The 26,872-nt window shown below is 43.6% G+C and overlaps 1 protein-coding gene across 1 annotated transcript in view; it reads left to right on the top strand.

The window, feature by feature from the left end:
- LOC126235164 (G-protein coupled receptor GRL101-like) overlaps nt 1-26,872 on the top strand; it is a 412,667-nt gene that overhangs the window by 150,447 nt on the left and 235,348 nt on the right. Inside the window, exons 8-10 of the mRNA XM_049943896.1 lie at nt 11,896-12,018; nt 12,302-12,418; nt 16,404-16,523. Of these exons, the coding sequence (XP_049799853.1) occupies nt 11,896-12,018; nt 12,302-12,418; nt 16,404-16,523 (360 nt within the window). The remainder of the gene's footprint in view (nt 1-11,895; nt 12,019-12,301; nt 12,419-16,403; nt 16,524-26,872) is intronic.

Genomic DNA, 26,872 nt, shown 5'->3' with positions numbered 1-26,872 from the left:
AGACGTCCGTTGGCCAATGCGCACCCTAATCTCTTTGAGGGACAGGAATATTTTTTTAAAGGAGAAGATGTGATTTTTCAAAACTATGAAACTTCTTAACAAGCAGAACAATTTATTTTAATGTAGTTTTACAATATTTTGCCCACTTCTTTAATTACAAGCAGTTAAATTGTGGTTACCTCTTCTAACCGCCACCGGCCGATGTGGCCGAGCGGATCTAGGCGCTACAGTGTGGAACAGCGCGACCGCTACAGTCGCTAGTTGGAATCCTGCCTCGGGCATGGATGTGTGTGGTGTCCTTAGGTTCGTTAGGTTTAAGTAGTTCTAAGTTCTAGGGGACTGATGACCTTAGACGTTAAGTCCCTTAGTGCTCAGAGCCATTTGAACCATTTGTTAACCGAAGCCCATAATATTTATTCGTTGACAGACTGCGAGTGGTGGAATGAAAAAGATTTCTCAGGAAATTGTATACACTAGCAGCTCACAGCTACATTATTATTGAGACTGAAATGTCTAAAAGCAAATTTTGCCTTTTGTTAGACAAAGACATTATATGTTGAACACACCAATCTCTCACTGATCGTGTTCCCACTCACATTTATAGTTTTTCTTTCGTTAATTTTCCTGTATAAATTAGAAACTTTAAATTATATGCAGATTCACCACACAGCATCCACATTTCATACCGTCTTTCACAGCCCTTCCCCTCATTTACTCCGTCATTGAGCTTCTAGCTCTTAATATCTCCACTGCTTCTGCTAATGCTGCTTTTTGATAAGATCGATAGCATTTTGCAAATCTTTTCTCGAAATTGCTGCTTTTTGATAAGATCGATAGCATTTTCTAAATCTTTTATCGAAATTTCAACAAGTGGACTAATTCTATAGAGCTTGTCAAAATCGGTCTGTCCTATTTTAGACATCATCAAGTTGTCATTTGAATGTACGTGACTCAGGAGAAAACTAAATCGCTTTAGAGTCATCAACTCAGGTATGTATCATCATCATTTAAGACTGATTATGCCTTTCAGCGTTCAGTCTGGAGTCCCCCTTATAAAATTCCTCCATATACCCTATTCAGTGCTAACATTGGTACCTCTTCTGATGTTAAGCCTTTTACTTCAAAATCATTCTCAACCGAATCCAGGTATCTTCTCCTTGGTCTAACCCGACTCCTCCTACCCTCTACTGCTGAACCCATGAGTCTCTTTGGTAACCTTGCTTCTCCCATGCGTGTAACATGACCCCACCATCTAAGACTGTTCGCCCTGACTGCTACATCTATAGAGTTCATTCCCAGTTTTTTTTTATTTCCTTATTGTGGACACCCTCCTGCCATTGTTCCCATCTACTAGTACCTGGAACCATCCTAGCTACTGTCGTATCTGTAACCTCAACCTTATTGATAAGGTAACCTGAATCCACCCAGCTTTCGCTCCCATACAACGAAGTTGGTCCAAAGATTGAACGGTGCACAGATAACTTAGTCTTGGTACTGACTTCCTTCTTGCAGAAGAGAGTAGATCGTAGCTGAGCGCTCACTGTATTAGCTTTGCTACACCTCGCTTCCAGTTCTTTCACTATGTTGCCATCCTGTGAGAATATGCATCCTAAGTACTTGAAGCCGTGCACCTGTTCTAACTTTGTTGCTCCTATTTGGCACTCAATCCGTTTATAACTCTTTCCCACTGACATTACTTTCGTTTCGGAGATGCTAATCTTCATACCATAGTCCTTACATTTCTGATCTAGCTCTGAAATATTACTTTGCAAACTATCAATCGAATCTGCCATCACACCTAAGTCATCCGCATATGCAAGACTGCTTATTTTGTGTTCACATTTCTTAATCGCACCTAGCCAGTCTATTGTTTTCAACATATGATCCATAAATAATATGAACAACAGTGGAGACAGGTTGCAACCTTGTCTTACCCCTGAAACTACTCTGAACCATGAACTCAATTTACCATGAACTCTAACTGCTGCCTGACTATCTATGTAAAGACCTTGAACTGCTTGCAAAAGTTTGCCTCCTATTCCATAATCTCGTAGAATAGACAATAACGTCCTCCTAGGAACCCGGTCATATGCCTTTTCTAGATGTATAAAGCGAAAGCAGGTTTTGACAGATGCGAAAATTACCGAACTATCAGTTTAATAAGTCACAGCTGCAAAATACTAATGTGAATTCTTTTCAGACGAATGGAAAAACTGGTAGAAGCCGACCTCGGGGATTCCGCAGAAATGTTGGAACACGTGAGGCAATACTGACCCTACGACTTATCTTAGAAGAAAGATTAAGGAAAGGCAAACCTACGTTTCTAGCATTTGTAGACTTAGAGAAAGCTTTCTACAATGTTGACTGAAATACTCTCTACAAATTCTAAAGGTGGCAGGGGTAAAATACAGGGAGCGAAAGGATATTTACAATTTGTACAGAAAGCAGATGGCAGTTGTAAGAGTCGAGGGGCATGAAAGGGAGGCAGCGTTTGGGAAGGGAGTGAGACAGAGCTGTACACTGTCCCCGATGTTATTCAATCTGTACATTGAGCAAGCAGTAAAGGAAACAAAAGAAAAATTCGGAGTAGGTATTAAAATCCATGGAGAAGAAATAAAAACTTTGAGGTTCGCCGATGACATTGTAATTCTGTCAGAGACAGCAAAGGACTTGGAAGAGCTGTTGAACGGAATGGACAGTGTCTTGAAAGGAGGATATAAGATGAACATCAACAAAAGCAAAACGAGGATAATGGAATGTAGTCGAATTAAGTCGGGTGATGCTGAGGGAATTAGATTAGGAAATGAGACACTTAAAGTGGTAAAGGAGTTTTGCTATTTGGGGAGCAAAATAACTGATCATGGTCGAAGTAGAGAGGATATAAAATGTAGACTGGCAATGGCAAGGAAAGCGTTTCTGAAGAAGAGAAATTTGTTAACATCGAGTATAGATTTAAGTGTCAGGAAGTCGTTTCTGAAAGTATTTGTATGAAGTGTAGCCATGTATGGAAGTGAAACATGGACGATAAGTAGTTTGTACAAGAAGAGAATAGAAGCTTTTGAAATGTGGTGCTACAGAAGAATGCTGAAGATTAGATGGGTAGATCACATAACTAATGAGGAGGTTTTGAATGGAATTGGGGAGAAGAGGAGTTTTTGGCACAAATTGACAAGAAGGAGGGACCGGTTGGTAGGACATGTTCTGAGGCACGAAGGGATCACAAATTTAGCATTGGAGGGCAGCGTGGAGGGTAAAAATCGTATAGGGAGACCAAGAGATGAATACACTAAGCAGATTCAGAACGATGTAGGTTGCAGTAAGTATTGGGAGATGAAGAAGCTTGCACAGGATAGAGTAGCATGGAGAGCTGCATCAAACCAGTCTCAGGACTGAAGACAACAACAACAATAAAGCATAGATACAATTCCCTGTTCCACTTGTAACACTTCTCCATTATTTGCCGTAAGCTGAAGATCTGGTCCTGACAACCTCTAAGAGGCCTTAAGCCACACTGATTTTGATCCAATTTGTCTTCAACTAATACTCGCACTTTCCTTTCAACAATACCTGAGAAGATTTTACCCACAACGCTGATTAAAGAGATACCTCTGTAGTTGTTACAATCTTTTCTGTTTCCATGTTTAAAGATTGGTGTGATTACTGCTTTCGTCCAGTCTGATGGAACCTGTCCCGACTCCCACGCCATTTCAATTATCCTGACATTCCACTATATTTGATGAGTTCCGACTTAATTTCATCCACACCAGCCGCTTTATTGCTCTGCAATCTATTGACCATTTTCTCCACTTCCTCAAATGTGATCCTATTTCCATCATCATTCCTATCCCATTGTACATCGAAATCTGAATCATTACTGATCGTATTTTCACCTATATTGAGCAATTCTTCAAAATATGGCCTCCATCTGCCGAGGGCATCAACAGGATTCACCAGCAGTTTTCCTGACCTGTCCAAAATACTTGTCATTTCCTTCTTACCTCCCTTTCGAGGACTGCTAATTACACTGCAGAATGGTTTTCCAGCAGCTTGACCCAAAGTCTCCTACCTGTTTCCAAAGTCTTCCTAAGATTTCTTCTTGGATGCTGCAATTATATTTTTGGCTTTGTTTATTTCTTCAACATAACTTTATCTGTCTACGTGAGTTCTAGTATGTAGCCATTTTTGACCCGCCTTCTTTTTCCATTTACAGACTGCCTTGACTGTGTCATTCCACCAAGCTGTTTGCTTCATCCAACCTTTACACACTACTGTTCCAAGACATTCTTTAGCCACTTCTAGTACTGTGTCCCTGTATCTTATCGATTCCTTTTCCAATGACTGTAATTGTCTACATTCAACTAACTGGTACCTTTCTGAGATCACTGTTATATACTTGTGCGTGATATCCTTATCCTGAAGTTTCTCCACTCTTATCCTCCTACATATGGACCTGACCTCCTGCACATTGGGTCTCACAATACCAATTTCACTGCAGATTAAATAGTGATCAGTGTCATCAAAGAATCTCCTGAATACACGTGTGTCCCTCACAGCCTTCCTGAATTCCTGATCTGTTATTATATAGTCAATGGCAGATCTGGTTCCCCTGCCTTCCCAAGTATGCCGGTGAATGTTCTTATGTTTAAAACAGAAGTTTGTGATTACCAAGCCCATACTGGCACAGAAATATATATAGTTAAAATATGGCTACCAGGCCATTCACCTTCTTGTGCGAACGCACACGCTGTGACCCAACTCTTACGGGACATGGTAGATTAATCTGCCACGAGTAATGAGTGTGATGGGCAAACATCTATTAGGCGGATTACGAATGTAGTGGTGTGGACATGTTGGGTTGTGGGTCTCACGGGGAGCGTGCAAGGGGTAAGTCCCTGTAGGCGCATTATCCTCTGTGCCCTCTGTGGCTCAGATGGATAGAGAGTCTGCCATGTAAGCAGGAGATCCCGGGTTCGAGTCCCGGTCGGGGCACTCACATTTTCAACATGTCCCCAGTGATGTATATCAAAGCCTGTTTGCAGCTAGGGTGTCGATTTAATTATCATTTCAACCTAGTTGCAGCCTGGTTGCGCAATGGTTACCAGCACTAACCAAGATTAAAGAAACAAAAATATGAAATAAATAAACTTGTCTCACTTAACTAATGAAGTGATGTTTATTGGCACGAAAAAAAAGTTACGTATGGTAATATTTTTTTGAAAATAAAAATACTATATGACAAAACTCTGATACTCAAAACATCACCAAATAAGTCAGGCAAAACTGCTGCAAGCCAGCAAACGAACGGTAATGTGCCAACAATACGAAAGCGAAAAGTGTGATATCCAGTTTCATGAAATCTAGCGAGAACTATTTTAACTAAATGCGTTCCTAGAACGAGAAATGCTGTAATAGCCAGCTACTACGCGTCTTAAAATAGTTGGTTAACATCGACAGCCACCGCTCCTGAAAGAGGGGAGACTCCGAGATAAATCAGTGTTATGGGCACTGATGCCTCGCAGAACAAGCGGAATTTAATCGAAAATGTGTTGATGCACAGGTCAGAAGAACTGCTGCTATCTACACTATATTTGTTTATGGGAGGGAGAAACGGACAACAATGCTGATTTCGGCGACGTAAAAATCATGAAGCGTGCTCTTAGATAGCAATTTCTGCTAACTACACTACTCGATCAGACGTATCCGGCCACGTGGCTGAAAATGACTTACAAGTTCGTGGTACCCCCCATCGGTAATGCTGGAATTCAATATGATGTTGGCCCATCCTTAGCCTTGATGACAGCTTTCACTCTCGCACGCATATGTTCAATCAGGTGCTGGAGGGTTTCTTGGGGAATAACAGCCCATTCTTCACGAAGTGCTGCACTGAGGAGAGGTATCGACGTCGGTCGGTGAGGCCTGGCACGAAGTCGGAGTTCCAAAACATCCCAAAGATGTTCTATAGGATTCAGGTCAGGACACTGTGCTGGCCAGTCCATTACAGGTATTATATTGTCGTGTATCCACTCCGCCACAGGCCGTACTTTATGAACAGATGCTCGAGCGTGGTGAAAGATGCAGTCGGCATCCCAGAATTTCTCCCCAACAGTGGGAAGCAATAAGGTGCTTAAAACATCAATGTAGGCCTGTGCTATGATAGTGCCACGCAAAACAAGAAGGGGTGCAAGCCCCCTCCATGAAAAACACGACCACACCATAACACCACCGCCTCCGAATTTTACTGTTGGCACTACATACGCTGGCAGATGTTCACCGGGCATTCGTCAAACGCACACCCTGCCATCGGATCGCCACATTGTGTACCGTGATTCGTCGCTCCACACAACGTTTTTGCACTGTTCAATCGTTCTATGTTTACGCTCCTTACACCAAGCGAGGCGTCGTTCGGCATTTACCGGCGTGATTTGTGGTTTATGAGCAGCCGCTCGACCATGAAATCCAACATTTCTCACCTCCCACATAACTGTCATAGTACTTGCAGTGGATCCTGATGCACTTTGGAATTTCTGTGTGATGGTCTGGATACATATCTTCCTATTACACATTACGACCCTCTTCAACTGTCGACGGTCTCTGTCAGTCAAAAGACGAAGTCGGCCTGTAAGCTTTTGTGCTGTACATCTCCCTTCACGTTTCCACTTCACTATCACATCGGAAACAGTGGACCTAGTGATGTTTAGGAGTTTGGAAATCTCCCGTACAGACGTAGGACACAAGTGACACCCAGTCACCTGACCACGTTCGAAGTCCGTGAGTTTCGCGGAGCGCCCCATTCTGCTCTCTCACGATGTCGAACGACTACTGAGGTCGCTGATATGGGGTACCCGGCCGTAGGTGGCAGCACAATACACTTAATATGACATAAGTATGTTTTTGGGGGTGTCCGGATACTTTTGTTCACATGGTGTATAAAGAGCAACAGAGATACTAACTCTGAACAATTCTTGTTGACAAGAGTACAGTTCAACAGAGAAATTCCTAGAATAAACAGACTGTCTAGGTGATTGAGTTGTAAGGGTTGTCAGAAAAAACGAGAACATATACTTGTGGAGACGCTGCATATCGATGCCACCCCCCTCCCCCTCAACCCATCTGCCGCCGTGCCACCTGTACAGTACTGCCATAAGTGATTGTTCAGTGTTGTGCGTCCCCTGTCAGTGTTGCGAACAGACACCATACTGTCGCTAGTTGTGTTTTTTATCCCGTGCGATTAGAAACCAGACTGTCACCTTGTTTTTTTAATTGTACCTGTCTACTTATTGTGTGTCTTCATCCGCATCGTCACAGTAGTGTTTTTATATTTTAAATTCCACAACTTTCCGCCATTTTACAGTTTTTATAATGTCACCGTTTTATCGCCTTTTTTCGTGTTTTGTTTATATTCTCGTTATGTATTTTCAACTTTTCTGTAGGCTGTAGAGCAGCATATTACGCCGCTGCCAATCCCCCCCCCCCCGCCCCTCTGGGGAGGGGAGGGGAGCGGGGGAAGGGAAGTGCAATGAAGGGGAAAGAAACTGCACATCGAAGATATTTATGGATAAGTGGTTCATCAGAATGTAATCCGGTAGTAGTTTATTTGTAGGAGACGTGCGTAGATACATATCTGACTGTTAATAAATGCTGGTGGCATAGTGGGGGAAGTGTCGACGAGCAAAAAGTGGCGGTTAGGTCTAATGTTGTTGCTAAAAGTTATACGCTTAACATCGCTCCTGTTACAGTGTTACCGAACACACACCGACGCTATCTCTGTCTCTCTGTTTATCGGCCGTTAACATTACTGTACTTACATTACGTTCGAGACCTCAGTTTACATTGCGAGAAATACAATTTAAAGTAATATAAACTCGCAGAGCTTACACAAATGACATGCGCAACTATGGTTTAAATGGCTCTGAGCACTATGGGACTTAACATCTATGGTCAGTAGTCCCCTAGAACTTAGAAATACTTAAACCTAACTAACCTAAGGACATCACACAACACCCAGCCATCACGAGGCAGAGAAAATCCCTGACCCCGCCGGGAATCGAACCCGGGAACCCGGGCGTGGGAAGCGAGAACGCTACCGCACGACCACGAGACGCGGGCATGCGCAACTGTTTTAGCGTATCAGTTAGCTATGAAAGCAGTTTGTAAGTAAGGTTTTTCCAGGTATGGCGAAAACTGCTCGGTCAGAAAGCATGAGCACTGCGAGAGGTTAGCAGTGAAAATGACAACCTGCAAATAATTAAGGCAGTACCTATTGGTGTAGCTAAAATAGCGAATTTACAGGGAAAACAAGTCTTACACGTAGAGCACTCCGTAATGTGGGTATTTATTTATTCACTGAAAGTTTAAGGAAACTAGTAATCGATATTTTAAAACAGATCGTCTATACAACACTTTTCGTTTGTCATCTTTTCTGTGTGTGTGGTGTTCTTTTTCTGTCTGCGACATCTGCCATGGAATAATACTTTTTTAAAAATATCAGTAATTTGAGTCTGAAAAATAAATAAAATTTTGTTCCTTTGAGAAGAATGTAAAATGGTGATAAGATAGAGGTCACATTTTTTTTTGTGCCCTCACTGATAGTGACAGACGGTAAACACCTCGGAATGGTTTCTTCGAACCTCTGATCGCCAGTGACAACAGAATAGTTTATACTTAGTAGTAGAGAAAATGTATTGCTAACCCTACGCATTAACATCAGGTATTCCATGCCTGTGAGCAGTGTGCTGACCACTCGCCCCTCCTATCCGCATCCTCAGCTGTGGATGACACTGGTCGGATGGTCCCGATGGGCCACTGGTGGCCAGAAGACGGAGAGCGTTTATTCCATGCCTGGACAACAGTAGATGGTTGGTTTCTTGGGTGGATACCTCAAACATACCACGAATCATTCACAATATCGTCAACAGCTTTTCGAGAAATGGTAATTAACAGAGGGCAATTATTTTGTTAGCGATTTACACAAAAAATTTATACCGATTTATTAAGACAAATTTGCTTTTTGACTTGAATATAAAGGTTGTTCTCTGTTATGCATGCAAGAACTGTAGAAGGGATAATTACAGTAATATGCTGCTTGCTAATACACGCGGGGACAAATTAAAAAACTGTTGGCAAAGCACAGAATCCCAGGGGCAACGAAATTACACTTAAACTGCGAATATAATACGACAAGGCGACTCACTGGTGAGTCAGCTGGCTTGGTCTTGTCTTGTGTTATGCTTCTTTGAGAAAAAGCTTATGAGGAAATATTAAAAAACACCATATTATGGTAACCTGCAGTTGTGCATTTGTCAGTAATATTACGAACCATATCTATTTATTTAAAGAACTTTCACGTGTCTCGGTAAATTCTACAGTAAAATTTTTAACCAGACGGGAAAACATTTGGCCATTGCCTACAACATTTTGTAAACGTTGTTTCAGCATCTAGATCTTGACATACGGTATTTATTAGGTCGCGCCTGCAATGCAATGACCAGATTTCCAAAGTGAACCGCTGTCGTACTTTTCTCATAAACTTGTGTCAGTGACGTAGATATGGACCTGCTCTGCGACACAAATCGTGTCACTCTTAGCACTTGTAGTTTTAGTGAAAAGTTTGGAAAGCTGCGCCAGACAATGATATGTGTCTACTTTCCGTATAATTTGTTTCTCTCTTCGCAGCCAGCGATGACCAGCGTCGTCGTCAGATTATCGATTTCAGTCAGTGGTCACCATCTTCAGATCCACAGAAAAGAGAAGAACCAAATACAATTATTGGGCAACCTTTATTTTGTAAATAATAAATTACTATTTAATGTAAAGATGTTACTTTCATATAAGTAGCATACATGAGCTCACAAATATGAACAATCATTCCTGTTCAAAATATAAAGCCAGAGTGGCATTTGTGTGTTTGTAGTAGTTTGTGTTCTTTTGACACCCCATAGGTACTTATGAATAATCCTGTACAGATAATGTTCGACATAGGCTCTACGCAGAATCTGCCAAGGGTAAACACGCCACAGTCCCGGTGAGAGACTTGAACTGCAAGATGAATTCCAACAACAAAGAAATGCTTACACTTGCTCGAGTTATTGGCCGTCAGAGACTCAGAGCAGTTGGTCTGTGTATCACACATCGAGCTCACGACTACGCAGAAGTTCACCCGTTTCGTGCGGTTTTAGTTTTTATAATGCATCGGGTGTCATATTCGTCGACTGGACGGAAAACCACTAATGTTCCTTCGTTATTCCTACTATCACACGTTTGTGGAAGAGAGAGAGAGAGAGAGAGAGAGAGAGAGAGAGAGAGAGAGAGTTTAGTGAAACATTACTTGAAAAACGCAGAACGAGGAAAAGAAGTTAAGCTTCACGTCCACTACTCTGAATTTAGCACTGGTCCTCCCAATTGCGAGTCCAGTGTCATAAACTGCGCCACCTGTCTCGATCTCGTAGAAACAGGGAGCGCACGTTAATGGTAGTGGAACCGTGGTGTGGAGGGCATTATGTTTTTCGGCAAATCCACATTTCAACCCGCACGTCTTCATTGGTAGCCAGAAATTATTCTACCTCCCGGAGACAAACTGGAAACACATATGACAGGGTCCAGAAGAACAGTCCTCTTTATCGAGGGGAATGCTCGTCCGCATGGAGCTACCGTTTCGGGTGAACACCGTGCCGGGTCTAACAACCCTACCACAACAAAGGTCAGAATTTAATAAGGTTGTGGTGTTACTCACGCTGCTAAAAAAATGGTTCAAATGGCTCTGAGCACTATGGGACTTAACATCTGCTGTCATCAGTCCCCTAGAACTTAGAACTACTTAAACCTAACTAACCTAAGGACATCACACACATCCATGCCCGAGGCAGGATTCGAACCTGCGACCGTAGCGGTCGCGCGGCTCCGGACTGAGCGCCTAGAACCGCGAGACCACCGCGGCCGGCCACGCTGCTAAATACTGCTTTTTCGAGCAACGACAGTCATATTATGTGGCAGGTGTCATTAGAGCACAGTTAATAAAGTCATTTCATGTAATAATCAAAAAACTAGGCACTCATCTTTTTGTGTTTCCCACGCTGCTCTCGTCGTAAAATCATGGCTCAATCATTGAAAATCTAGGTGGATTCCAAGCTCGGATGCAAAAAGGCCTAGATTTTATTCTGCTATATTCAAAAGTTAGATGCGCTTCACAAACCATCCTTCAAGATTACACTTTTGCTGGACAATGGTGATGTAAGAAAATAATCAGCACTCCGAAATTAAGTTACACTTCCTTTTTGCTTTTATTGCAATATCACAGGACACACAAACGTCACTTCACAATACCAAACATACTTGAAAACATCTTCCTTACAGTCACTGTTAAAGTTCACATTTTATAAGCTGACGACAATATGCGTCTTTCCTACATTACTTCCTAGACGCCCGACTCTAACAACTCAACAACTAACTAACTATCGCTTACCCGCCCAAAAATCAGAGTTACAAGTACGTCAAAGATCATAGCGACAAAAGAAAGAATACAAATAAGAATAATATCATTGCAATATAGACATATCGATGTATCACAAATGAAATGAAATCTGAATGTTGCCTCAGAAATATGTTAAGTAGTTAACAGAAACAAAGTAGAATATAGCTGGTATCGAGAGGTTCAGGTGAGGTGCCGTAATGGTTGCGTAATTCAAGTACCATTACACGGGGAAGATAGCCGAAGCACTGACTGTCCAGCTAGATTTCTGTAAGTGAAATCTGCACAGGTGTAGAATGTGATGAAGAACAGGCTGCTGTAAGCAATACAATACAATACAATAAAACCGATCTTTAAGATCACTATATAGTCGCCAGGTGTGGAGAACAGCCTGGTGCGCTTCCTTGATGTGGCGGTGCCATTGCCCACAGCGTCGTCGTCTGTGGTCCTGACGGGGAAGTGGTTGACGTGCTCCGAGGGCCGGATGATCCCGCAGGAGCTGCGCTGCGACTTCAAGTGGGACTGCCTGCTGGGCGAGGACGAGGAAGGCTGCGGTGAGTCTCTCTGCGTGTGTCGACTAAGCTGCCACCAGCACGCACACACACTCGCACAGTACGACCTAACCTTTTCCTATGATGACAGCTTAAATAACGGTTTTCCAAACTGAATGTTTGCATAGGGTAACCATCATTGCTTTCAATTTGCTATAGCTGCTTAAATAACGAGTGCGATGCCCAGATATGCTTACTTGTAATTATTTGGTAATGTATTTAGTTGATCCATAGGCAGACAATTCGTGAAAGTTGAAACTAACATACAACATGAATTTTTTTACAGAACGGATTCCATGTTCTACAAACGAATTCACGTGCAGCAATGGCCAATGTATCCCTATTGAAAGCCAATGTGATTTGAGATTTGACTGCTGGGACAAGAGTGACGAATTTAACTGCAGTAAGTACTCTCATAGAGATGAATTTTACTACATTATAAATCCGATATACCGATTTTTTTCAGACGTCAAAAGATGTCAAGTACCTGTCAATAAAAGTAGTTTAACTACCATCGATTTTACATCATTAATTGGTTATAGTTACCATTATTATAGGTATAAGAGTTTAAATATTTAACAAGCTTTTAGCTACATGTTTTACTTACACTAAGTAACTTTGAAGTGTTAAATAATTGAAAACCATTTTAAGTATCATGCTGCGTGTTCTTTTACAATGTAAAATTCTGAAACTAGTATTTACTGCTCGTATAGACTCCAGACATGTATACGTTCCTTGGCAACGCAATTTCCGTCAGTATTTCATCTACAGTAAAGTGCTTCAGTAGAATCAAATGTTTCATGCATTATGTAATTAACTACAGGCTCAACGGGACAGAATCGTCGTTGAGGTGAACCATTCGCTTCATTACTGTACACCCCACTCAGTTCCACAGTCGTCAGTCCAAACGTATAAGTGCTATTGGTACTGCTGTAGATATTTTCCAATTTTCTGATTACGCATATCTCAAAGCTACAACTTTATTTTTGCATATGTAATACAATGAGTGATTGTTGTTTACATCTTGATAGAGCCCTCAGTTATAGACTGAAGGAAAGAAGGGACATTAGGATATAGCGTCGCGTCGACTACAAGGTCCCTAGAGACGGTCAGCTCTAAACGGAGTAAAACTTAAAATTTTAGTGTCTACCATAGGAAATGTTCGACGAAGTAATGCATCTGCACAATAGAATAGTTACTCGGCAAATGGTTCGAATGGCTCTGAGCACAATGGGACTTAACATTTGAGGTCATCAGTCCCCTAGAACTTAGAACTACTTAAACCTAACTAACCTAAGGACGACACACACATCCATGCCCGAGGCAGGATTCGAACCTGCGACCGTAGAAGTCGCGCGATTCCAGACTGAAACACCTAGAACCACTCGGCTTCAAAGGCCGGCAGTTACCGGCAGTTTCCAATCATTAGGCGGTGTACCAACAATATGACAACAATCCTGAAATAACAAATGGTCACATGCTGTGCTTTTCGCAGTGTCACGCGATGGTGTCTCGCACGAGGTGAAGTTGGTTTTTTCCTAAAGAAGACTACTGTGTCATGTAGCAGTACCTCTCTCAGTCCCTTCTCCTCCCATAACAAAAACGTACGAGTATAATCGATACAGTATACGGAGCGAGTTATTCATAAAAAATATATTCCTAGGATCGCATCGCTGCAGCGAGTCAAAATCGATGTTACTAGTACTATTTTTCCTGTCTCAATTCTTCGAAATAAAGGAAAAGTCAATCATTTAAATTTGTGCTAAAAATTTGAGAATTTAGGCACATTGTACGGCGCGTGATACGCCGATGTCACGATGTAGGTAGGATGATAATCGTTTCTCACAGTAAAGCAGGAAATAAAAGGAACCACCTAAGTACAGATGTTTAAGAAAAACCCTACTCTGAGATCAAGGAATGTTGCTAGTGGCGTAAGTCTATATCTGTACGCCGCCTTCGCATGAGGAACTCCAGTGCCATACTCTCGACGAAAATAGCACCTCACAGTTTCAAGTGAATAATATCTGTGTTGAAATGCAGAAGCAAAACGCCATTTTTTACTGTGTTACGGCCATCTAGACCATATAAACATTGGGTAATGTACCACCAAGCGAGAGACTAGCTGCACCAGAGAGACCCCAAACAGCCACCACATGACAGGCAGCCTACATATGGCACGAGTTAAACTTTTAGCTACGACAGGTAAATAAAAATTCTTGTGGATTCGCATGATTATTTTTGAAACAACCTGTCTAGTACGGATACCGAGAAGAATTTGATTCCAGGTGTGGCAGAGAAATGAATTTCTGTCATGGCATTACACGTAAAAAAAACTATAAATCTTTGATGTGTCGTTACTGCGCAGAAACAGTTTCCATCCCTTTGACACAAACGTAGATGGTATTGCTACATTCGGGAGATTTCATCTGATATGGAGATATACTCTCCATAAAGAAGTGTACCGAGCGACATGGGGCAGTAGTTAGCAAGCTAGACTCTCACATTCGGAAGGACGACGGTGCAAATCCGCGCCCAGCATTCTGTCTTTAGCTTTTCCTTGATTTCCCTAAATCGCTCCAGCACAGCCGGAATAGCTCCTTTGAAAAGATATGGCCGACTTTGTTCCACTCTTTGAAACAATCCGAGTTAGGGCTCCGTCTCTAATGACCTCGATGTCGACAGAACATTGAACCTTAATGTTCCTTCCATTTTTTCTCCATAAAATAATTGTATTTAACGAAGGAGGATGTCGCGGGTGAGCAGAAGTTATCGCGCGGAACACGTGACGTCTAGTGGTGAATTCTGCGTTACATACACTCCTGGAAATGGAAAAAAGAACACACTGACACCGGTGTGTCAGACCCACCATACTTGCTCCGGACACTGCGAGAGGGCCGTACAAGCAATGATCACACGCACGGCACAGCGGACACACCAGGAACCGCGGTGTTGGCCGTCGAATGGCGCTAGCTGCGCAGCATTTATGCACCGCCGCCGTCAGTGTCAGCCAGTTTGCCGTGGCATACGGAGCTCCATCGCAGTCTTTAACACTGGTAGCATGCCGCGACAGCGTGGACGTGAACCGTATGTGCAGTTGACGGACTTTGAGCGAGGGCGTATAGTGGGCATGCGGGAGGCCGGGTGGACGTACCGCCGAATTGCTCAACACGTGGGGCGTGAGGTCTCCACAGTACATCGATGTTGTCGCCAGTGGTCGGCGGAAGGTGCACGTGCCCGTCGACCTGGGACCGGACCGCAGCGACGCACGGATGCACGCCAAGACCGTAGGATCCTACGCAGTGCCGTAGGGGACCGCACCGCCACTTCCCAGCAAATTAGGGACACTGTTGCTCCTGGGGTATCGGCGAGGACCATTCGCAACCGTCTCCATGAAGCTGGGCTACGGTCCCGCACACCGTTAGGCCGTCTTCCGCTCACGCCCCAACATCGTGCAGCCCGCCTCCAGTGGTGTCGCGACAGGCGTGAATGGAGGGACGAATGGAGACGTGTCGTCTTCAGCGATGAGAGTCGCTTCTGCCTTGGTGCCAATGATGGTCGTATGCGTGTTTGGCGCCGTGCAGGTGAGCGCCACAATCAGGACTGCATACGACCGAGGCACACAGGGCCAACACCCGGCATCATGGTGTGGGGAGCGATCTCCTACACTGGCCGTACACCACTGGTGATCGTCGAGGGGACACTGAATAGTGCACGGTACATCCAAACCGTCATCGAACCCATCGTTCTACCATTCTTAGACCGGCAAGGGAACTTTCTGTTCCAACAGGACAATGCACGTCAGCATGTATCCCGTGCCACCCAACGTGCTCTAGAAGGTGTAAGTCAACTACCCAGGCCAGCAAGATCTCCGGATCTGTCCCCCATTGAGCATGTTTGGGACTGGATGAAGCGTCGTCTCACGCGGTCTGCACGTCCAGCACGAACGCTGGTCCAACTGAGGCGCCAGGTGGAAATGGCATGGCAAGCCGTTCCACAGGACTACATCCAGCATCTCTACGATCGTCTCCATGGGGGAATAGCAGCCTGAATTGCTGCGAAAGGTGGATATACGCTGTACTAGTGCCGACATTGTGCATGCTCTGTTGCCTGTGTCTATGTGCCTGTGGTTCTGTCAGTGTGATCATGTGATGTATCTGACCCCAGGAATGTGTCAATAAAGTTTCCCCTTCCTGGGACAATGAATTCACGGTGTTCTTATTTCAATTTCCAGAGTGTAGATGTGCCCTGATACCTCTGATCAGGCAGTAATTTTCGTGCGTATCTCGCCGCTTACTTAGTGTTATAGGGCGCATAATGTGGCTGTTGTGTTTTAGAGTGTGTGCTAGCATGGGCTGCCCGGCTCCTTGCGCGCTCTCCCGTGTTGGCAGAGGAGGCGCCGTGCCCGCCGGGCCAGCTAAAGTGCGCCGGCAGCGGGCAGTGCGTGCCGCGGGCCTGGTGGTGCGACTTCTACCTCGACTGCCCGGACGGCTCGGACGAGCTCAGCTGCGGTGCGTGATCCCCCGACCCGACCTGCTCCGCACCAGCTGAGTGACACCTACTCCCGCGCCATAGTAATGCTGTTCTCTGGCCTCCTCATACCTACAGTCAGGTTTCTAGCTGTAACTCTTCGGTCACCATTGTGTTTTCAGAGCTTAACTGTGACAACAAAGATTCCGTAAAACTGTCTGTGGACAAGGTATTTTTTAATCTACGGAGAAATTAACGGTGCTGTAATAAATGTTTTACTGACACTACATTTCTAGATGTAGCTGTTGCATTTGCTTTGTTGTGTTTCTTTATTTTTTTAAATGTTACTATGAGAGGCAGTCCAATGAAAAGGAGACGGGTGGGAAAATGTAAGTAAAATGTTGGTTATTTTAAAGGTATTCCTCATAACAGTTAATACACTTTTATGACTGTAAGAGAAGACGGTCAGTGCGTTTATGGAAAAATGTTTGCTGTTGTCTATGGCACAGTGATTATAACTTAGGACGCACCTCTTCATCTGAAGCAAATCGACAGCCAAGATTGTACGTCCTCCCTTATGTTGTCAAGATTGTTTCGAGTACGCTGCAAAGTTTCGCTGGGAAACCCTTACACCTCATTCGTACGGTTCCTATCCAACCCAATGCGATATGCGTACTTTTGGAACAAAGTTATTCGTGTCCGTCAGTTTGCTTCGGACGAAGAGGTGGACGCATCGATACAAATATGGTTTCATAGGCAACCACAAACACTATTCGATGAAGGCATTGACCACGTTATCTCACAGTGGTATAAACTTATTAACAGTTATTGCGATTACCCTTGAAATAAGAAACAGTTTACTTACTTTTTTTCATGTTTCTCGTTTTCATTTGACTGCTCATTATATTTCTTCACTCTTGTTTTATTGCGCTCTCCCCACACCACAAAAGCTATTATACACTGACATCTGCTCATTATATGCTTTATTTTAATTAAACGTAGTTTTGAAAAACTTTTAAAATTATGAATTATATTCTTCCCTTATAAAAAACTGATCTACGGTTTAAATGTTTAATGAAGGCATTTAGTGGAACTTAACAGAATCACAATGATCCAGCTTAAGGTGTTAAATGATAGTGACAGATGAGTTGGTAACGTTATAAGAAGGCCCTCTAGTAGGTAATTTAAAAGAAAAGTACAATTTTAAAAATATGAAAATTGGATGTAGAGCACGAAGCACAAGTGTCAGTAAGCTTTTGCGTTTCCCTTATTTAATCGACCTTGTCATTTAGTGACGTGCAGTGTCCAAACGATAAGTGTGTACAACGTACAACAAAGGTGTAGGAGAGGTCGAGACGAACAATTTGATATAATAAATCTGTATTCTCACAGGTCGGATTACGGCAAGAAAGGAAGAATGAATTTATTGGTGTTAATAACGATCATCCTCCTTTACCTCCTCTGCATTACTGCAGATGACGTGTCACTGAGCACGTTTGTTCTGTGCATGCAATACACGTGAGGCGCCTAGCTGTTTCCACTGCACTGTGTGGAACACGAAGGTTCTGTTATCGTTCACTAACCTGCTCTCTTCAAGTTGGTGTCCCCAGCGCAGAAAACAGCACGCAGGTCGTAGGTTCTGTATCTTGAGGCTGAAACTGACTTTTAGCGAGGTTCTGTTTTCAAATAATGTATCACTTCTTTGGGATGCCACTGGCATATTTTAATATAGCCACACTAGAAGACTACATAATCTTAATACAGCACCTTCTGATACAGCAAAGTACATGATCAAACACAATATTAACGAAAATTTATCTTTAAACTATTTGTGGCACCTGTGTGTGCCTCATGACTACCGGAGTGAATATTTTAATACTGAAAACTGGCAAACACATTCTGCGACAGACAACATGTCTGTTCCTCTCGACTGCCTAATCCAGAGTGACGAACAGCCCGAAACACTTCGGGCGCCATACGAGAAAAGGTGTGACCCGAACGCTTCCGAATTGCTTCATGTGCAATTTCGTCAGTCTTTAGTTTTTGATTCAAATTGTTTTTAATAAATGTAAAGTGACTGATTGATAGTCAGCTGTTGAGAGATATTTATATTAAAAAGTGAAGTCATTCCAATGAGTAGTTTAACTAATAATAATAACTATACTTTAACGTTTTGGCGCCCTTGGTCCGAACACAGCAGCCAATCACAGAGCAGTAGCATTATGCAGGCGGTCTTTCTCATGGGAATGGTACCGAATGTAACATCTGTCGCAGGTACCTCACACCCATTTCGTCATCTATATACTTCTTGCATCTCCACTGCTCTGGGAACAGCTTCTTGGACCCTAATATGATGACTGACTAAGCCAGAAATATTACAGGATACAGCCTCAAATGGGCCTACAACAGTCACTGAACATTTGGGCTAAAACCGACACTCTAATGTTACAACCTCCTTGTTCTTGCACTTAAATAATGTAAAACTGGCTTTTATGTATAGCGAATTTTAGGCATATAATGAACATATAAGCCTATTTGTTTGTCTGTTATTGTTTCTAACAAATCAATATTATTGTAAAAGTTAAGCTCAGATCCAATTTTCAACCTTCATAAAAGGTTGTTCTGTTTTTTTCGTTACCCTCATGGTAAACTAATACGTTAACGAAGTGGCCGATTATGCACGTCGCGTAAGAGAGCGAGAGTATCTTGAAAATGTTGCACGGCGAGATTACGTTGTAGCTTAGGCGACTTCTTATGGCAATTTGATGTCATTTCCAGGTTTGATAGACCACAATTGTATTGCATCAAACACTTCGTCTCGATTCCTCCTACAGCATATTGGTACAGTTAAATATAATAGCTTACAATCTCTATTCGTTGAAGCATATGTAAATTGTTCGAATGCAGGCTCCGAGAATCGTAATATCAGAGCTGTCAGTGATGCACAACACCTCTCTCGTAGCGTCTGTTACTGGAGTCTGCTGAACATTACTGTGACACTCTCCATCCCAATAAACGAACCCGTGAATAATCAAGCTGCTATTCCTCATACCATCTCTGTCGCTTGCAATAAATCGAAACGAGCAATACTCAACAGTTGAGTTATTTCTCCAACTTGCTTAAGATGAATCCCGGATTTTGCAAATCACATCCTTCGTGACTGAATTACCTTTCCGTACAATACGTTCAATTGATCCCAGTTTCGTATCACTCTTTCTTATCCGTTGTTCCATGTTGCTAAATCACGCTGGAGACACGCTGCAAGATAAGTTTCCTTGGTGTCCGTTCTGCAGTGACTGATCGCCAGTCTTGCGGAGCAATGAGCCCTCCAGCTTAATTATGTACGCTGCATTAATAATTATCTATGTTCCTTAAATTTCAATAATTGCGTCAATCCTTAGTTTTACAAGGTTGTCTTCTTTTCAGTTCCGGATTACATGTAATTATGTATCTTGGGACATACCCTGAAGAAAATACACTCTTCTGTACAAAGTTCTCATCCAAGAAATCATATATTAATGGTATCTGTCTACACGTCTTTAAAGGAACAGAATTGGAGAAGAACAGGAATAGTTCGCGTCATGATAATGATCCTAGTGCTAGATTGTAATGTTTGACTGGCCCAACATTAATATCGTTTAAGTATCCTAATTTGAATCGAAGATACGTGCAGTGGGCAAATTCGGGTCAGTCTGCCAGCCTAAATTTTCCGTTTAGAAATCTGAAATTTAAAAACAAAAGGCAATCACCTGATGAACTGCGAGCTCCCTCTGAAACACGAACTGCTTAAATACCTTCTGGCCTGTACAAACACTCAAAGAAAATAGAATAAGCTTACTGTTCAAAAAATGGTTCAAATGGTTCTGAGCACTATGCGACTTAACTTCTGAGGTCATCAGTCGCCTAGAACTTAGAATTAATTAAACCTAACTAACCTAAGGACATAACACACATCCATGCCCGAGGCAGGATTCGAACCTGCGACCGTAGCGGTCACTCGGCTCCAGACTGTAGCGCCTAGAACCGCACGGCCATTCTGGCCGGCAAGCTTACTGCCTGCGGGTTTGAAATATGTGTACTGACTGCAATAATGGTTCAGGAAAATTGGTACCTCTGCTAAAGGCAGAAAGCCTACAACATTACATGAGATAGCTCGACACTGATTACAATGAGCACATTGAGTCGTAATGATATTTGAATTTTAAGGTACTGGCAAGGAAACGGGAATAAACGACAGATTACTTTAATAATAAATTACATAATTGCAGCAATTGCATTAAAACATAATTATGACCACTGTGTCGCACACATCACGAATGCATGAAATATGTGGTACAGTGTATCACTACAAGAGAAATATTTAACCAAAACGAATTCTGTGTGCATCAGAAAGTGCGATAAGAAGCTAATTAAACAAAAATGTGGTGAATTCTATTGCCCTTATATTCGGATGGACTAATGAAAACCCGATTCTGTACCACGCTTCAATAGCTGCCTATCTCACCAAGCAGAAAATGTACCGGTTCAACACGGATAAGTATTTGTTAACTCTCTCAAAATGTAAATACCACTACGTAAAGCCTTACAGTGCGAACACGAAACATAGTTGTAGCACAGATGCGAGAATAAACAACACACCTGAGCACAGTGCTACTTAAAGCGTACTCAACCACGACAGTGTCACACCATGTCAGCCCATGCCAATCGTCAAACTCCAGCTAGGCCCTTCTTTGTACATTCAAAGGTTCTGAAAGTCCCAAGCGGCGCCTTCGCTTCTCATTGTCCGCCGTGGCTCCCCGTTAAAATGCATACTCTTGGACTACTAATCAGTTTGTTAAACACAGTCATGTTTTCGGTGATCTATCGCAGGGTGAAGAAATGAAGCCAGCAGACGGAAGTCAGTAGAATTGCGAAACAGAAGATACATGTGGCTCCTCCGGTGGGCGGCAACCGACGAGAATGTATGTACTGCTGCAGATTGACGGCGTGCAGGAACTAGAACCGCGAATGAAGCATCACTTTCTGCATGTGTAGTAGCAACATCACTTAACGCAGGAGCTGATAGGCTACCAGAGGCGTCCGATGATTGTGGGGAAACGTCGATATTCAGAGGATCAGGGGTAGGTACATGCGCGTGCATTGGCTACGGGAAGCAAAACAGAAAGAGAATCAATCGTTGCATGAAAGAATCCTTTCGGAAAAGAAGTATGTCGAGAACACCTCATAAGGAGAGCTGGAAAAGTTGTTTCACCTGTAGGATGTCTAGTAACGCGAAGGCACCTTGCAATGTATGGTGGTAAACATTTCGTACTTGGAGAGCGTGTGGTGGACCGTGCTGACTGAAGCGCTACTGACTTTCAATGGCTTTACAATGGATAACGATCGATACAGCCAATGTCTCGGAAAGCGGAGGGTGCAGTGGAGAACTAAGAGGATGGGAAGACGGAAAGACTAGCTGGGAGTCCCGTTGCGCCATGTTAGACGCCTCACAATTGTTATTGTGCGGATGAGCACTGACGACTGGCAGGAGTCCAGCTGTGTTGCGTAAGGTGATTTGATATCGTGGGTGTACGTTTGAGACCGAGGAACTGGCAGGGAGTCCCATTGCGTCACCGAAGACGTCTAGAAACTGGAATTTCACGCTGAAGCACACAGAAGTGCTGTGGAAGACGACTTGGGAGTGAGAGCGTGCGCAGGAGTACTATTGTGCTTGAATACTATCGTGCGGTGGAGCGCAGAGGAGCATCATGGAAGGCGACTTGATAAGGTGAACGGGCTCTTGAACACTGAAATGTGTTTGTGATGCATAATAGACGGTATGTATGAATTTGTGATGATGTATAGTAAGGTGTGAAGGTCTACACCAGAATTAAGACGTTGCAGAAGTTGATAGGCGTGACCACCAGAGCATGCTAACAGAAAAGCCCGTTGGTATGTATCGCCTTGAATTGCAAAGGCCACGAAGTGTCGCTCCAATCTTGTGACTGAGGCAGAATTCTTGAATTCGTGAAACGGACGCGGCGGATCGTCATCGCCCAGGTCCACGTCAGCAGCAGAAGGTCCTGCTGGAAAGCCTTGAGTAGGGCAGCGTCCCGGCGTGCCACAGTCTGCAGATGGGTCTTCTGTTCTTGCTCAAGTCGCATGCAGCAACTGAATCAACTCGTCTCACTTCTGAATTGTCATGCTGGAACGAGAAAAGTTGTTTAGTACACTTGAAATTACGTACCGAAATGGCACTATAGTTCGTAAAACGTGTGTGGAATCACTGACACCACGGGATGTAAACGATACGTCCGCTGATGTTGTCACCGCTAACTTGGAAACCAGTTATACTACTCGTTGCCAGCTGGTGGAACGAAATTGGAAAATCTGTATTCTTATCTCCACTCAGATGGGACAAAACATTGGAAACCAGCAACACTTTTATTACGCCACTGAAGGAACAAGAAGAACACAGTCCCGACGAGTAAAGCAAAACAACCGTAACAGAAAATACAAATAAAGAAAAATCTCCTTCTTGGAGCAAGTTTCTGTCCTTTGGGCCAGTGTCAGACATTTGGAAATGAAAGCAGAAGTCAGTTCACTCAGAATCTGGAATTAATGTAAAAGAGTACTGTTACTATGGGCATATTCATCAAGAAATTCGAGTAACACACAAGCATCTCATCTCAGTCGATGTACCCTAAGTGTCCCAGGTGGTATACAATTAACAGTTATCTGCCAGTTCAACACAAATAAGCGAAACACAACTAAACTGTCCTTCTTGGCTAATTCAGTACAGATGAAGTACGTCATGTACAAATGATTGATATACCAATAACAAGTCTATGTCTGTACTCAAACACATGAAGGCTGGTGCGTTGCGCAGATGGGATCTAGGAGATCAGAGTCATTGAACTAATTATGAACGAGATAATAAATCCTAAGCTCAATTACGCCCTTAATCATGGGAAGTCAAAGTTCGTTTGGTCTATACTGATGGTGATCACAGGGCACAGTTAACAGTCTAAGCTCCACACAGGAGTACCAACCTCGGAGCACCTCCCGCATTGGAGGCCTAGCCGGAAGACGCAGAGTTCATTGACCGATGTCTGGGTGCTCCTAGTGGTTGCAGTGTGGTATCATCGAGATTGGGCTGCTGCTGCAAACACGTAGTGTGCAGGCAAGAGGTCGTTCTGCATTGGAACTGGGGCTCAGCGAAATGAACTGGGCGAATGGGGCTGGGTGCTTCCCTTGATGCCCGTATGACAGAGTGAGATCTGCTTGATGCCTGGAGAACGGGTGATTGGCGGAGACAAAGTAGTGCTCCCATCTGTGGGACTGTTGTCCGAGATGCGCGCACCTGTGGTCTTGAGGTTGGCACCTCTCCCAGCGAAACTAGTGGCACAGATTTCCGTGGTGGCGGTTAGACTTCTGCTTCTAAATAGACCGGCATGCTCTGAACACAACCAAGTTTTTTGTGATGTGTACTCCGCACTTGCGGTACTGTTGACATCTAGGTGTGCCACAGTAGTTTCACCCGCAGCCTGGCGCCCAGGCAATGTGTCGGCCGTGTCTGTGATGCGGGTAACGACGGGCGCAGGCGAAGGCCCCGGGTATGGTATGTATAGGGCTATTACAAATGATTGAAGCGATTTCATAAATTCACTGTAGCTCCATTCATTGACATATGGTCACGACACACTACAGATACGTACAAAAACTCATAAAGTTTTGTTCGGCTGAAGCCGCACTTCAGGTTTCTGCCCCCAGAGCGCTCGAGAGCGCAATGAGACAAAATGGCGACAGGAGCCCAGAAAGCGTATGTCGTGCTTGAAATGCACTCACATCAGTCAGTCATAACAGTGCAACGACACTTCAGGACGAAGTTCAACAAAGATCCACCAACTGCTAACTCCATTTGGCGATGGTATGCGCAATGTAAAGCTTGTGGATGCCTCTGTAAGGGGAAATCAACGGGTCGGCCTGCAGTGAGCGAAGAAACGGTTGAACGCGTGCGGGCAAGTTTCACGCGTAGCCCGCGGAACTCGACGAATAAAGCAAGCAGGGAGCTAAACGTACCACAGCCGACGGTTTGGAAAATCTTACGGAAAATGCTAAAGCAGAAGCCTTACCGTTTACAATTGCTGCAAGCCCTGACACCCGATGACAAAGTCAAAAGCTTTGAATTTTCGGCGCGGTTGCAACAGCTCATGGAAGAGGATGCGTTCAGTGCGAAACTTGTTTTCAGTGATGAAGCAACATTTTTTCTTAATGGTGAAGTGAACAGACACAATGTGCGAATCTGGGCGGTAGAGAATCCTTACGCATTCGTGCAGCAAATTCGCAATTCACCAAAAGTTAATGTCTTTTGTGCAATCTCACGGTTTAAAGTTTACGGCCCCTTTTTCTTCTGCGAAAAAAACGTTACAGGACACTTGTATCTGGAGATGCTGGAAAATTGGCTCATGCCACAACTAGAGACCGACAGCGACGACTTCATCTTTCAACAGGATGGTGCTCCACCGCACTTCCATCATGATGTTCGGCATTTCTTAAACAGGAGATTGGAAAACCGATGGATCGGTCGTGGTGGAGATCATGATCAGCAATTCATGTCATGGCCTCCACGCTCTCCCGACTTAGCTCCACGCGATTTCTTGCTGTGGGGTTATGTGAAAGATTCAGTGTTTAAACCTCCTCTACCAAGAAACGTGTCAGAACTGCGAGCTCGCATCAACGATGCTTTCGAACTCATTGATGGGGACATGCTGCGCAGAGTGTTGGCGGAACTTGATTATCGGCTTGATGTCTGCCGGATCACTAAAGGGGCACATATCGAACATTTGTGAATGCCTAAAAAAACTTTTTGAGTTTTTGTATGTGTGTGCAAAGCATTGTGAAAATATCTCAAATAATAAAGTTATTGTAGAGCTGTGAAATCGCTTCAGTCATTTGTAATAACCCTGTAGTTATGGGTGGAAACCTTTCTCCTCTGCATTCTTCTCACTGCTGAGAATCACTGCTATTTCTCTGATAGCGGAAGGGACAATGCGATTTGTGTACACGTTTCTGTCTGTTGACGTGCCTTGAAGTCATTTCAAGTTGAAATTGCAGACATATATTCACTTGACGCCAAGAAGGGTTGTTGCCCGCTGAACTGCCATACATCACAGCGACTCCATTCGATCATTCAGCTCTTATCATCACAGAAAAAACACTGAATATGTGTCTTGTAGTGCTCATTCTGGGTCCGTAACACCAGATCATGATTGCTGTCTGCTAACTGTGGCTCCTAGACACCAAAACGTTTGACTCTAGATGCCCATTACGAGCAATGGTAGAAACAACATCTACACTGTGGCACTAAAGGACGGACACAAAGGGACATCTGGGACAAAAAAGCCGGTTTCTCTTCGCTGACGAGTGCAGGATTCGTTTGACGCTTGATGATCGTTGTCTAACGCTGCTAAGGTGGCCATATAGCAATGCACGCCGCAGCCACTAAGTGCGACGGGTTCAACAGGGAGTTGTGTATGTATACAGTTTGATCTGTGCCTGTATCCCATATAGGTCTCAGACGCCTCTGATCACTATGGGGAGCAATTTGGGGGTTGTGTAGCGTCCCTCAACCTGGTATCTAGTTCCACAGTCATCGTTTTGGCGATGAGTTCAGGTTCGAAAGCTACCCGCACATCTCGTGAACACCTTCTTCCAGTAGATGGGAAGCAACCGACTGCAATTAACAACTGCTTATGCTGACGTTGAACCTGGCTGAGGGTGCATGGGACCATTTTATGTTTGCTTTGCTCAATGCCGCGGGTGTCCTCCTCACCTCAGGATGGCCAATGTCGATGGGTGTCAAGCAGTAATGTCTCGACCACAATGTCGGCAATATGAGCCAAGGAGAACCAAAGTGTGCTACAGTGCAACGGATGCGTGTTCGTTGATGTATAGGTGATGCAAAATAAGCTCTTTATGTCACTTGGAATAACGGTCCCTATAAAACTCTCTCGGCGTTTCACATCTGATAATTTCTTTACTTCAAGAAGTAAATGCTGAGTTCTATGTCGTAGGAAGCCTCCAAACCATGCATTCACCAGTTTCGATAATACTTAAATAACTTTCGTTAATCGATAGTTGTAACATCAGCTACACCGCTGTTGCCTACCGCATTCTGAATCTTATAGACGGGAGAAGCGTAACCCTTCATTACACACAACATTAGACAACAAATTGTAAACTTTTGTTTTTTACAAAGCCAGAAAAGCCGATTTATTTGTGTTTGAGTGTGTTGAAGCTGAAAATGACACTTGAAAACATAGATTTGTTATTGAAACTTTCATCTTCTTCACATATTATCTACATCTACATCTACATTCATACTCCGCAAGCCACCCAACGGTGTGTG

Source organism: Schistocerca nitens, chromosome 2 (assembly GCF_023898315.1).
Source record: "Schistocerca nitens isolate TAMUIC-IGC-003100 chromosome 2, iqSchNite1.1, whole genome shotgun sequence".
Classification (NCBI taxonomy): Eukaryota; Metazoa; Arthropoda; class Insecta; order Orthoptera; family Acrididae; genus Schistocerca; species Schistocerca nitens.
Note: the sequence above shows the minus strand (reverse complement) of the source record. Positions and strands in the feature narration are given on the sequence as shown.